General features: G+C 35.8%; 1 protein-coding gene and 1 long non-coding RNA gene across 4 annotated transcripts; one reads left to right on the top strand and one right to left on the bottom strand.

Annotated features, from left to right (window-relative positions):
- Nucleotides 1-304: 304 nt before the first annotated feature.
- Nucleotides 305-11,713, bottom strand: LOC128031655 (prolyl 4-hydroxylase subunit alpha-1). 3 transcript variants are annotated; one of them, XM_052619975.1, is made up of 15 exons: nt 11,565-11,713; nt 9,238-9,314; nt 8,947-9,043; nt 8,685-8,836; nt 7,712-7,849; nt 6,961-7,200; nt 5,060-5,271; nt 4,793-4,969; nt 4,438-4,508; nt 2,116-2,215; nt 1,930-1,983; nt 1,506-1,571; nt 1,240-1,308; nt 1,050-1,146; nt 305-926 (listed from the first exon to the last, which is right to left on the bottom strand). In XM_052619975.1, exons 2-15 carry the CDS (start codon nt 9,311-9,313, stop codon nt 856-858), a joined length of 1,620 nt encoding a protein of 539 aa, XP_052475935.1. In that variant the 5' UTR covers nt 9,314; nt 11,565-11,713; the 3' UTR covers nt 305-855. The 3 variants fall into 3 exon arrangements, with proteins under 3 accessions (XP_052475935.1, XP_052475936.1, XP_052475937.1); XM_052619976.1 differs by lacking the exon at nt 4,438-4,508 and adding an exon at nt 3,465-3,535; XM_052619977.1 differs by lacking the exon at nt 11,565-11,713 and adding an exon at nt 10,775-10,941.
- Nucleotides 10,916-12,572, top strand: LOC128031676 (uncharacterized). Its single transcript, XR_008188127.1, has 2 exons — nt 10,916-11,091; nt 11,572-12,572. It is a non-coding gene; the product is annotated as an uncharacterized LOC128031676 (long non-coding RNA).
- The last annotated feature ends 1,267 nt before the right edge of the window (nt 12,573-13,839 follow it).

Raw genomic sequence — 13,839 nt, 5'->3', positions numbered from 1 at the left:
ACCTTTACACAAATGAAGTTCATGCAGCTCAAGTGATGCTCATTAAAGCAAAAGGGGAAAATACCACATTTTTCATTCAACTTTTAACCGAAATTGTTATGCTGATAATACAATTTGCAATAGGAGATTCCTTATTCAGTCAGACATACCTGTTACTGTATTCTGCTTGAAAATCAATCTCAGAATAACTTCAAGAATGGCCAGTCAACAGCATTTTTCTCCAGACCATCTTGCATCGTTCTTAAATGTGCTCACACATATCATGATTACTTATAAACTGAGTCAAACAAAAGACAACTGAGACTGAGAGCATAGAATTTATTTCTGTAGAAAACTATCACACATCCATACGCACTAGTACAACAACAAAAAAAAAAAAGATGAAAAAAAAAAACAAATACAAATTAAAGTTGTTCGCACTGGCCTCAGGAATGAAGAAAATACTCTTTGGTACTTTTGTAGTTGTTTCAGGGATTTGTAAAACATATTTTTGTAACAGATCTTTTGGTCTTAAAAGGTTGGTCTTGCAGTTTGCTGTGTTCCTGTAACAGTTACACGAAGGTTAATGGGTGTTCAGTGGTTTAAATGAAAGACGTAAAAAAAAACTGAAGTCTGTTAAGACAAGACAGAAGTTAAAAATCAATTCTTAATAAATAAACTAAAATGGTCATGGTATGTTGCTGCCTAAAAACCTCACAACCTTTCTGAGTTTAATATTGGGATAGTAGAGCACGGCAATAGAAAAACTGAATAGGCTGATGCACAGTCATTCGCTCCTTGAACAGACACTCATCCCATACTGACCAAAATTGACACCATGACACTAAACAGGGAGTAAAGGAAGAAAGGAATTTATCATTCATCCTCTGAGATTTCACAGGGCCGTCTGAATTCTTGACCTCGTTCATGTATCCATTTGTTTGATACTGGAGGAAAAGAATAAAAGAAGTAAGTTACAGATGTTGTCAGCCAAGCATTTACTTTTACATACTTGCTTCTCAGCTAATTAAGAGAATAATACATAAATGCCATATTTACTACAGACTCACCCCATTTGCTGCCTACTAATACTGGACAGGCAGCATGTCTTGTGCTGTAGTCTCCTTCTCCACTGGCAAAAAGGTTATACCAGAACACTGCTGTACCCTGAAAGATAACAACCACAACAAAGGGAGTGAATAGTAAAATAAATCAACTAAGTTTACAAATTATGAAAATTTATTGTTAATGGTTATTCACTTTTTTAGGCCATACTGCTGCTCCGACATCTGTGAAGACTGTAGCGCCGCCTGCTGACACGTCACTCATCTGCAACATATTAAAAGTCATGATTGTACAGCATATGTATAATTTTACATTACAATTTGTAACAAGCATATTTAGTTATAACATCAGACATGATACAGATCATGCTGGAGACCATAAAACCGTATGATATATTATAGTAACAGTGTGTGTTGACAGTGTTATATAAAGTGTGTGCATGTGAAAAACAGGTCACTTACATAAAAGAGCCAAGTGGCGATTCGGTTTCCTGTTCCGAGTTCTTTAAAGGCATCTGGTTCATCTTTCTGTGCATATAAAAAAACACAGTGTGAATAACAGGAGATACTACTGTTCAAAAGTTTTTAAAGATTTCTGAAAGATTGTTTTAAAAGTTTTTGAAAAAAAAAGCTTATGCTCATCAAGTCTGCATTAATTTAATCAAAAACAGTATTTATTTTTTTTAAATACTGTAGTAATCTTATATAACATTATAAATGTCTTTACTGTTACTTCTAATCAATTTAATGTGTCCTTGCTGAATCAAAATGCATTGACGCCAAACCTTTGAACAGTTTTGTATATAAACAATATAATAATGCTTTGCTGATTTAAAGGTCTGATATGCGTTGCGGTTTTATCTGTGAAAGAAGGACAGGTACTCACTCTTCCAAAGTCAAAATGAGGTTCGTACTGACCGCCAACTCCATAATTTGCAACCTTAGATGAAAAACATTGATTATGACAACATTTTCAACAAAGCAAAATTTCAATGGGTGGATTATTGTTACGTGAATGTGCCATTAAGCTAGAAGCATCTTACCGGCTGATTATGTGAAAAGCCTCTCTTACCTGCAGTTCTTCTGCCGTGTCCATCTCCAGGCCTGTTATATCCTCGATACGCTGGTTAATCTTTTCAATCGTAGAATGCTCATATGCAGACAGCCAAGCGCTGGAATGAGGAAAATGAGTGAAGTTGAAAAAGAAAATTAAACATTAAAATGACATTTTATATAATAGACCAAACACATGCCACAACATGCACACGAATCATTTTCAGACGTTTTTACATCATGTCTGTGGTGAAAAGATCTTTAACGTGCAATAAAATGTTTTAACTGATTTGATTTAGTTATGAATGTGAAAATGTTCGATTGTGGAAACGGACAAACAGGTGAAGAGTGGAAAACGGTATTAAAAACAGGAGACAGCAGTCAGCAAAATTAGTTCACTCTTTCTGAATATCATAGTAAAGGAAATCAGAAACAGTGAATTCATTCAAGAGAGTGATAGAGAGAGAGAGAGAAAGAGAGCGACCCCTCGGCTATTGTACAGTAAATCAGCAAAAACATTAAACTTAAGCATGTTTTCCCCAAGAAGTCATTGCTAACTGATACCTACAACACTGATTAAATAAAACAATTAATACAGTAATACTGTGAAATATGAATACAATTTAAAACAAATGTTTTCTATTTTAATAGATTTAAAAATGCAATTTATTTCTGTAATGGCATTGCTGAATTTCCAGCAGTCATTACTCCAGTCGTCAGTCACATGATCGATCAGAAATCATTCTAATATACTGATTTGGTGAACCAGAATTAATTTGAAACAGAACATTATAAATAAACATTTACTATCACATTTTTTTCAATTTAATGTGTACTTGCTGAATAAAAGGATTTTAAAAAAATGTGAAAGGAAGCCTCGAGTATTCCAGCGACTCCACCCTGTCTGCCCATGCTGAGACGTGAGTTCTCAAACATAAACACTCATAATAACTAGGAGAAGTTAAACCGCTCTGGTGTGGGTGGAAATGCAAGTGAGACAACAGAACTATGTATAGCTCTATTAAAAAATATATTTTAAGTCACAGACTCCAGGGGCTTGTCATGCAGAAACTCAAGGTGCTGTGCTGTACGTGTGCATCCACAATTATTTATTTATCGATTCTCAAATATTTCAAATAGTCAAAATATGAAAGGGAGTGTAGTAGAGGAAAGACTCCAACATCTGTTGCCTGTGAAAGTGGGCAACCAAACCTTCTACGGCTAATTTACAGCCAACTGAAGGTTGGGTTTTTTGGGCTTAATCCAGTTTCCGAACACAGTATGAATTTAAGGGGGCTCTCTAGAGATGATGTAGATGATTATGATTTTGGATAGGATGTTTTGACCTATTACCTTTTGATCCCTTACCTCTTGGAGACTCTGTATTGGGCAGTGGTCAGTTTTCCCGTAATGGGATCGTGCACAGTTGCTCGCTTTAGCTATTCACCATTACACAAAGTAAAGAGGAAACAGAGAGAGCAAAGGTTGGAAGAGGAGCAAGAACACACAAAAACATGGACAAGGAAAATGCAAATAAAAAGAATGAAGAGAAGAGAAGAGAAAGGGAGAGGGAGAGAGAAAGAGGTCACATTAATGTCATTTTCGGAACTGATTAAGCTATATAAAGAGCAGGGACAGAACTGTACACCAGCAACGATGCCAAATTCTAAATCAGTTTTGACTCCTCAAGTCATATTTATTAGCATAAATGAATAAGAGTTACTAAATCCTAAACTTTCAAATTGTAATTTCACATCGCTCTGTCCCTGTTCAAGCCCTCTGCACAGACCACATGACAACGACTGCAAGAAAAAGTAACAAAGTAGAGAATTTCTTACTCTTTCTTTCTTTTATCCAGCACCATATGACAAGAAGACAGCAAAGCAGGACGGACAACTCCTCAGCATGAAAGCAATATCTAGTGTGTGTGTTTACAAAAATACAGTCACAGCTAGTGCCTGTTAACATGATATGAAATATTTTAGAGTTTAGATTTCAGTATGCTATTAATGATACTTTTAAAGAAAATTAAATATAATTTTATTGATTTCTCATTTAAAAACTGGATGGATGCAAATTTTATTAGTGATTAACTGAAATGTTTTAGATTCCAAATTTCAGTACGCTATTAAACAATACTTTTAAAGAAAATAATTTTAATAATTTTTTTTTTTTGTTATCTAATATAAATTTTAATAGCAATTAGTTGAGCAATTGTGATCTAGGATTTACTATGTTTTACATTGTTTCTGCTAAGGAGTTCTCAGATTCTGAGGGTCGGATAGGACACGACGGTTCCTTTTGCTGGAGGAGTTCTAGACTCGCACCGTGACTGCCTTACCTCTTACTGATCCTGTAGGGGGCGGTCTCAAGCACGCCCGTGGTGGGATTGGATATAGTAGCCCTACGGAGCTGAGGAGCCAGATAAGAATTATACAGGCTCCTCTAAACCATTTTCAACCCTCACTCATATTTACAATAACCCCTACAGTAGACCCTAAAACTCTAAATAGGATTTTAGGTTGTTGAGATTCATATATGTAAGACACTGTCTAAGAAAATTATAATCAAAAATGTATAATATGTATCTAAACATTTTTGAAAATGTCATTATTTGAATTTTAAATAGAAAAAAATAATAATTTAAATAAAAAATAAATTAAAAAACCAGCATAACCTGAGAAAGCACAACTCACTCTGGGTTTTGCCAACTCCTTCACTGTCTTGATCTCACTGTCAGAGATGATGTCATGATAGCGAACGATATGTGGGCGGTCCCATTCATCTTCTTGCTTCACTGGAGACAAAAGCAACTGCGGATTGCGGTTGTTGTCAAAGTAGCGGCAAAACAGTCGACTCTGTCTGCGGGGTGTCTGCGAGTAAAAAAAGCGAAAGAAAAAAATCAGCGAGAATTTAAAACATGTGAAGAGTAAAACAAAACATGTTTTAAAACTTCTGCTCACCAGTTTGATTCCCTCTCCTCGGCACAGCATTTCATATTTCTTCCTCTCTGGCAGAGGGTCTTTGGACCGTTTCCTCCGAGCGTCACGTTTGTCCAGCACTTTCTTCTCTTTTTTTGTATCTTCCTGTTCCTTCTCGGACTCTGGCTTTCTCTGCTTCTCCAGCTGGAACTCAAAGTACTTTAGGTTCCCATTGGCCCTCTGGTGATTCGGGTCTGAGATTCACACACACACAAAAGCAATTACAAGTTTTTTACAAGGAAAAAAATATATATTTTACTGCCATCAGTCATCATTTCCATGTCATGAAAGTCCCTTTAGGGCAAGTTAAAGTTCAAACTATAGTAATAATCACCCCAGGCAAGGTTATTTCCTATGTAGGCAATAGCCACAGGTCATTTGTGCATTTATCTTTGCCATGTTTCATTTAGATGGCCAGGGCTATGTGCTGTATTAACAAAAACATAAATGGCATTAATAAAAACAATCTAATGACCGCAATATAGCGTAGCTTGTCAGTGATCTATGGCTCTGTGTATTAAATGCATCTGAATAATTTCCATCTGAAAGCACGTGATGGAGATTTACCGGTACTATTAATCACAGAATCGGCTTTACTGACAAGATGCGCATTAAAATCACATGTGATTTAGTGTGCACCCCTTGTTTGTTGATCACAAAGTACAAAGTAGATTAGGAAAACTACGATGCCAGGTGTATTTAAAGCGTCGTAATTACTGTCTGGAGTGTGTGGAGTGGTGCGCTGTGATTGGTTAAGAGGATATATCGCATTCTGCTAAAAAGGGAGACCGGCATTTGTCGCGGTTTGGGAAAAAAGTGAGAAAACATGACCTAATAACTCCCCAAATATCACATTTTGTGTAAAATTAAAAGTTAACTATTAAATACAAACCAGATATAATACTGATTTTGGTGGAAACACTATTTTTTTAAATGGCGTTTATCGCGTTTTGGAACCAAACTCTTCTGGCCGTTCCCTACAAGCCAATAATAATTTAACTAAACAGATCAAAAATAAACATTAAAAGTAAAACTGATTTTAAATTAGTGTTAAATGCTACATTTTAAATGCTATAGACATGAGAGCGTTATAATAATCTATAAAAGAAAACATTAATATTTATTTTAAGATTTTCTAAAGATTACATTTGGCCAGTGCTGTTATTTTAAACTATAAAAGTGTTACCTAAAACAAAAAATATATTTTAAAAAATGCATTAAAATATGAAATAAATATAAATATTACAAGAAAAACTTTTTAAAAAAGAAAAGAAAGGAAAATTTGAAATGCTGCCCTGACAACTAACTGAAATAAATAAGTTTAAGTACAAACATTCTAAAATGAAAAGGAATAAAAAATGAATATATAATAAAATAACAAAAGCATTCGTAAGTCTATTGCACTTTCGGAATTCTGTATTTTCTTTTTCTGCTTGTTTGTGAGTTTTGTTACATCTATATATATATATATTTTATTTTATTATTCTTTTAAAATTAATAGTGTACATATTTGGTTAAAATCGATTCCCTATTTTCATTTTCTAAACTTTTTTTGGTTGCTCTGATCGAGTATGTCCAAAATAAGAAGTTTAACCAGAAAACATCAAGTAAGCAAGTCTCCCAGTGTTGTTCTGACCAATGGAAAGTTTTACAATAAATTGCACTACTAATGGTGATTAAATCTAACAATCGCAAAGACAGCTCGGATCATGTCAAACCATGCAAATTACTATTACTGTTATACTTTGTTCTCATATTTCAACATCAACATTATTTTTGAACACTGATTGGTTATGTACTTGCTCAGTAATTGATTTTGGATAATTTTTAACCAAAAAAAAAGTTCTGCAATGCAGCTTTAAATGATTAGTTTGATTTTTCACCTAGTTTCAGCATCCTCTTGGTGAGCTCGAGGGCTCGCTCTAGTTCCCCTTGCTGGTAGATGGCATAACTGAGGTAGTCCATGACTGTGACCTTGTCTATGGTGGATTCCTCCCCTTCATCCAGCTGTGTGAGGGCCTGAGCCATCCAGAGCTCTGTGTGATAATAATCTGCCTCAGAGTAAGCAATCTTGCCCAGCTCAAAGCAGTCTGCCACTGTCATCCGGCTCTTGTGCACAACACCTGAGGTCACACCAGCGAGAAAACACAAAAACAAATGGTCTCAAGAATTAAATGTCATATATTGACTTTCTTTGTACTAACTATAATGAAACTAATATGATTATAATGGCTTTTTTAAGAGGTCTATTATTTCACTGCTGTCCCAAAGGACCGCCTTCTCAGATGTCAATCAACCATTATGCTACAACTAGGGTTACTTTTCTAAATAACCATCTGTGGATGGACATTTGAAACAAACATTACTTTCAGGTGAGGTGTAAATGAGATGGATTGTAACAACTGGCCACTGGCGTTTTCATATATATATATATTTTATTTAAATGGCACAGGTTTTATCACTATATTCCATAGGAACATTACAAAGATTTTCAAGGAGATATCTATGCCACTTATCACAGACATAGCATGTTGCTTCTCATAGAGTTCACACAGACTGTAATAACGTGATGTACTTGATAAAGAAATGCACGGTCTGGAATGCATAAACACACAGACATGTACGATTGCTCACCAGGCAAGTCTCCATTAGAGATGGTGTTGGCAGACAGCTGGTATGTGTCCTGTAATCGAAGCAAAGCTTTGGCTGCTCCGGTCTGGTCCTCATCTGTTGGGAAAAACTGTCTCTGGACGGTCAGATTAGAAATAAACCCTACAAAAGAAAACAAACAGGGAAGAGAGGCTTGTTATCTTGGGGATAAAAAGGTTAGATATCCAAACCGACCTATTCAGGCTAACATTTTTTACATGTGAATCAAACTCACAACCTTTTGCGCTGCTAACGCAATGCTCTATCACTGAGCCACAGGAAATCTATACATAAAACATGTATCAATGAAGACTAGTGACGGATTTTCCATCACAGGAAAAAATTACATTTTAAAGTATATTCAAATGAAAAACAGTTAATTAATAAAACAACAACAACAAACAAAAAACACTTAAATCGTACCATCGTTATTATAAATAAATATTGTTATTTCTGCTATAAATTCAACCTGAAAATGTTATATAGATATTTCCTGTCATGTGGATGGGGACAATTGATGGATACAAAACGAAATGAAACAGTCATTGTTTAGTAAATTAACAATAAGTCAGATATCAGCACATGAATAGCTTAACATCATGTAACATTTTGAGTCTTTCCATGGTATTTCTGAATACTCCATTCTGATTGGCTGGCAGGTATGCATTAAAATTGTTTAATTCACAGGTACTTCCAAGTCAGTTTAAACACCATTCTTTATTAATGTGCTACTTTAATTGACACACACAAACGCACACACACATCACTCGCACAAAGAGATAAAGAGAGAGCGAGAGAGCGAGAGAGAGAGCGAGAGAGAGAGAGAGAGAGAGAGAGAAAGAGAGATCGGAAGCATTCAGGTGTAGCCCAACATAAAAATAAATATCTTTTTAAAAGAGATGTATAATATAATTCTACCCATCACTAATTACTATGTCAGGTTTTCATTGTCACTAACCATTGGCAGTGTCTTTCAGCACCAGGCTCTCCAGATCAGCCCACTCACTGTTGAGTCGTTTCATCAGCTTAAAGGCATTGACCGGATGTCCCAGGTATCCCTCAGGGTCCTGCGTGGCTGTGATTGTCAGTGAGTCCAGTTTGTCTGCCCAGCTGTTGCCGGAAAAGAAGCAGAATAATCACCAGCTGTCTAGTTATTTATGAGTCAAAAGAAAATCTCAACTACCCAAGCAGACAGACATGTTGAACGTGCATTTACTCACTCTTTGACCTGCTCTAGTCTATTTTCCTCTTGTCTGATGTATTCTTTAAGTGATGTCACCAGGTCCTTCTCTGTGTACAGTAGGTCTGTCATCTGACCTACAAGTCAAAAAGTCAAATTCAATATTTTTCTGAATGCTTTATATATATATGTAGCTTGCAAAATAAAAAATAAAAAACAATCAATGCTATCTTTGAATGACCCCTAGCATTTCCTGCAAGTTTCGTATGTTTGGCATGATATATAGCCTAATGGATACAATACAGAACAAAACCATGGAAGATCAACTCACCTATAGAAGTGAAGAAGTCATTGTGGGCATACAGGGAATGGAAGAGGAAACTCAACAGGAACCAACACAAAGCCATCCTGAGAGAAACAGAGAGTGTCATATGGGATGCATCAATGCATCTTCCTGATGATGTCAAGAAAGAAAAATAATAATCTTCGTTTTTAGGTGTTAACACAATCAGATACGACAGCCAACTCTCAGGGCAAGGACAATGCATTACTGAACCAACTAAGACACTGAAAATACATTGATAAATTTGGTTTTGCCATAACCCCCAGTGCACACCCATTTGGATACACATGGCTGCAGAGTGGACACTGCTGGATCAGAATTTTGGCACAAAGGTGGAATCCAGAGGGCAAACAAAGAGCACCACACCAGGCCTGTGGGAAAATCCCTTTTGTGTGCTTAAGCCAGTGTGAGCATGTATAAACAAGATGTCACATTTGTTTGTTAAAAAGGACAACTACAGCGACCAGGGGAAAGCCTCGGGGCAAAGGGAATGCCTCATTAGACAAATATCCTGATTAAACTTACACACACTGAGAGATCCACACAAAGCTGTTACAAACAAAATCATAAGCACATCTTGTATTATCAGTTAAAAATGTGCATCTTAAATGTATATCAGAGTTTAATATTTTGCAGATGTGTCATGGTATGCAAAAAGCACCTGACACATAACAATATGCAGAGGTTTTGCACTTAAGGGACCTGCTCTGCTGTGCTTGCTCATGTGATCTGTAGAAGGAACCTGTCTGAACCAGCAGGCATCTTACATGAACTACTGGCGATGCCACATGTCAAAATAAGATGAAGGGTTCAAGATCATCATGAAGGATACAATGTAGCATGTGAACTCGCATGCCTCAACATAGAGAAGAAAGATCTACATAGAAATTAAAATCTTAAATCAAATAATTGACTTTCAAAGGTAACATCTAGCATTAGAACAGTGTCAACTTTCTTAACTATTCAAAGAGATCAAGGGAATTCAAGTCAGAACTAATTCCCAGAATACTCCTCTCTAAACCTCATAAACCTAAATCTAAAAAATAAATAAATAAATAACACCTTAAACCTAATCTTAAGAAAATTCGTGATTTCAATAATGTATTGCAATTACAACTTTTCAGATTTTTTTTTTTACTTTCATCTAATCAAACTTCAATTTATTTTTTGAGAATATTGCTGATAGCCTAATTCATTATTTTTTCCTGTGTCCCTTAATATCACTTTCTATGCTACTATAACTATCCTGTTAATCTTTTGTAATATCCTTTTAACCAAAAGCCAGGTTGAAACAAGTATTAGCAGTGTTTTTGATGAATTGTCAATGATCACTATCATCACAATATCAAAATGAGTTCTCACTCACTGTCGGTTCTCAAGCAATGGCTAACTTTAATTTTTCATCCCCATCCTTTTAGACACCATTTACAGTTTTGCCCATAGGCCTATTTGTCTAACATATCTTCTTATAGAAATATTTATTTGGATTACAGCACTATTCATTAATTTCTTACAATTTACATACACTAGTTCAAAAGGTCCCGCATAATTCCAGGACAGACCCGAGTGGAGTGCGTGAGCTCGTGAGGGTCCAGTATGGAAGCCGACCGCAGTTCATTGGGTGTAGAGCCACGGAACTGCCACGTCTTCGCCCCGCCCCCTCGAAAACTCGAGAAGAACCGGACTGCAAGCTCTTCAGAGTTAACAGATAAGCTAACAGATGCCAAAACAAAAGATATTAAAAAAGTCTGTGCAATAGTCTAGATGGGACTGAACACGGAATACTCTACTCACTGCAGCATCGTGTCTGTCCACGAAACGTGCTTGACGCAGAGAAACACTGTAACGTTTTTGTAACATTATTTCGCAATTTACAATGCTGCAAATAATGTAATGTTCGTTTGCCTTGTCCAGTTCCGCTTTAGAGCACATACTTATTCTTCATAAGAGAAAACTAAATAAATAAAAACTTGGAAGAGCTTGTCACGTATGAAAAACTAAATCCGAAGTCTAACATCTATTCGCTTGAAGAGCATGAAACTATTTTTTCCTAAAGATTCAATCACTATTGTGACTGTATTACTGTGTACTTTGAAGAATGAGTGCAAGATAAACTTGTGCACGTGCGCCATATTTTCAACTGTTTTTCAACTGTTTTAGATATCAGTTTTATCAAAGGAAGTTGTTATGTTTGTATTGCTGGTATCAACTTCCATTTGCTGTACCGATGAAAAAAAGCATTGCAACAATGAATATTTTAACAATAAACCAAACGAAATTTCTTGAAAGAGGTTGAAAAGTAAATATCATCTTACCTTTCAGGCTGTCACCGCGCGCAGAGAAACAGTGAATCGATCCAGATGTTGCTCTAGAGATGCTGATGAGATGAGGAGCTCAGCATGGATAAAAAACTGTGCTGTGTTTACGATGCTTGTGGTGTGCAGCTGGGCTTTATCGATCCGAGAGGCTGCTCTTCTTCTCGCCCTCTGGCGGAGGGGATTCCGCTACGTGCAGACTCTCACACACTCTTCCTAACTCATGGAACCAGGAGGAATTAAACTGCGCATGCGCCTGGTACAGTTCCTACTTCACATTCCATAAGGGCCATCCTTATGATGTGGTACTTGATACAGCTGGGGGTGTAAAAGTTTTACAGAGTTTGGATGCACATTTATTTAGTTTGTACTAATAATAGTTTGTACTGACATTGTATCTACTAAAATTATCCAACACATAGATTTAATAATAATAATACTACTTATGTAGAATCCATTATGCATCCTTCATTAAAGAAATAGTTCACCCCAAGATCTTATGGATAGAGAACTCAGCTTGTGGATTACTTACATTAATTGAATGTGAATTATTGTGGTGTTTTTATATCTCTTTCTGACAGCACCCATTCACTGCAGAGGATCAATGATCTAATGCTAAATTCCCCCAACATATTGGATGGCCTGAAGGGGAGTACATTTTCTGAAAATTATTTCTAGGTAAACCATGCCATTATGTGTCAATAAAGGTTGCATATTTTATGCTCTAATTTCACTTTTAGGTATTACTCATTTTATCTTTTGTATTTCATAGCTCTGTGTTGCATAATGAATATGCAGTGAAAAAAAATGGAAAGCCTTTTTTTATTTAATTATTTTTTTACTTCCAGATGGATTTTTTTTTCTGTGCAAAAAAAGGATTGGATTTTTCTTTCTCTTTCTCCTCTAACACGGTGTCTTTCTCTGTTGCTTCCTCTCATTTTGATTTCTAACAACTGTCTGAGATTTATTGTGAGTTAAATAAAGTGGCAGCTGCTATCTTTAAAGTTATTTCCCTCTGATTTCAATTCTGAATGCAACCTTTGTTTTACAAATTAACATTGAGCTATAAAAGATTTAAAGTACTTTTTCTGTTTTGTTTGTGAAACCATAGCATAATAGAGACACTATGGCACACATTTGTGTGATAATGACAGTTTATTGCACTCGTTGTATAAATGTAAAAATATTAAGCATTTCAAAATAATAAAAAAAAAATTCTGTATTTTTTTTTTAAATGCTCATTTACAAAATAAAAATAATAAGAAATATTTTAACACAATCCTTTGAGAGTTGTCTTCTGTATTTTTTTCGTCAATTAGTATTTATTTTTTCTATCCATTATGATGTCTTGTAATGTTCTGTCACCCCAACACTAGCCAAACATCCAAACATCTGGCTCTTCTACGAAAAATGAATTTGGCATGATCCTGTGAGTTTCCAAACTTTTCTTCCTCAGTGTAAATCTTTAAGGGCAGAAAAAGGTCCAACACTGCAGACTGCAGCTGTGCATGTTCTGTGCTGTTTGTGTTTTCTCCACTGATTCAAACTTGTTTTTTAGTGACTTTATTGCCTTTTTGTCAATAGATCTCTCTCCTATATTGGAAGAAGCTTAAAAACAAAACATTTATATCATTACAAACCTAATCTGGACACAAATTTTGTCACCTTTAGTCCCTCATCCTAAAATTAAAAAAGGCATAATTTTTGCACCCATTTAAACAGTGAAATCACATCAAAAACAATAACTTTTTTGCTTTTTACCCCCTCCTCCTACTTGAACGTTAATCTTGCTAGTTTTGAACAAATATGAAAAATAGCATTTGTATAATGATATTTGTCTTATTTCTTTGGCTTATGATAAAATATATTCTCTAGTATTCCCTGATACATTCTATTTTACGTTTTCCATTCTTATTGGAATAAGGCCATCCACAAATGCCCATTTGTGTCAGATTAATGGATGTTTGTCTTTAAGTCATCATATGATGAACAAAGCTTTTCTTCAGTCTGTCAAATAATTTTTCTGGTGCTCCCCGCAAAGCCTCAGCAATGAACCGAGAAGCTTCTGGAAAGGTCTGCCGAAGATCCTGCTGTCTGTCATCACTTAGCCGAAGCCAAAGATAGCTTAAAACAGCCGGGAAGGCATCTGAGATTTCAGCTGTGGCACTGACCACATGTGTGATGTGGAGGTTTTTGTTGATACGATAGTCATGTGCTTGTGAGGCAGAGCCCTGGTACAGCGCCCCCTGCAGGATTTCAGAGGGATAGATGGTGA

The sequence above is a fragment of the Carassius gibelio genome, chromosome A17 (genome assembly GCF_023724105.1).
Source record: "Carassius gibelio isolate Cgi1373 ecotype wild population from Czech Republic chromosome A17, carGib1.2-hapl.c, whole genome shotgun sequence".
Classification (NCBI taxonomy): domain Eukaryota; kingdom Metazoa; phylum Chordata; class Actinopteri; order Cypriniformes; family Cyprinidae; genus Carassius; species Carassius gibelio.
This window is presented reverse-complemented; position numbering and strand designations above follow the sequence as displayed.

Bases quoted from the DNA above. Each gene is read 5' to 3' on its own strand.
- LOC128031655 (XM_052619975.1), bottom strand. From the start codon at position 9,313: ATGGCTTTGTGTTGGTTCCTGTTGAGTTTCCTCTTCCATTCCCTGTAT. The intron at 9,044-9,237 runs GTGAGTTGATCT...TTTGACTTGTAG, and splicing joins TGACTTCTTCACTTCTATAG to GTCAGATGACAGACCTACTG. The intron at 4,509-4,792 runs GTGAGTTGTGCT...CTGGCTCCTCAG, and splicing joins AGGAGTTGGCAAAACCCAGA to CTCCGTAGGGCTACTATATC.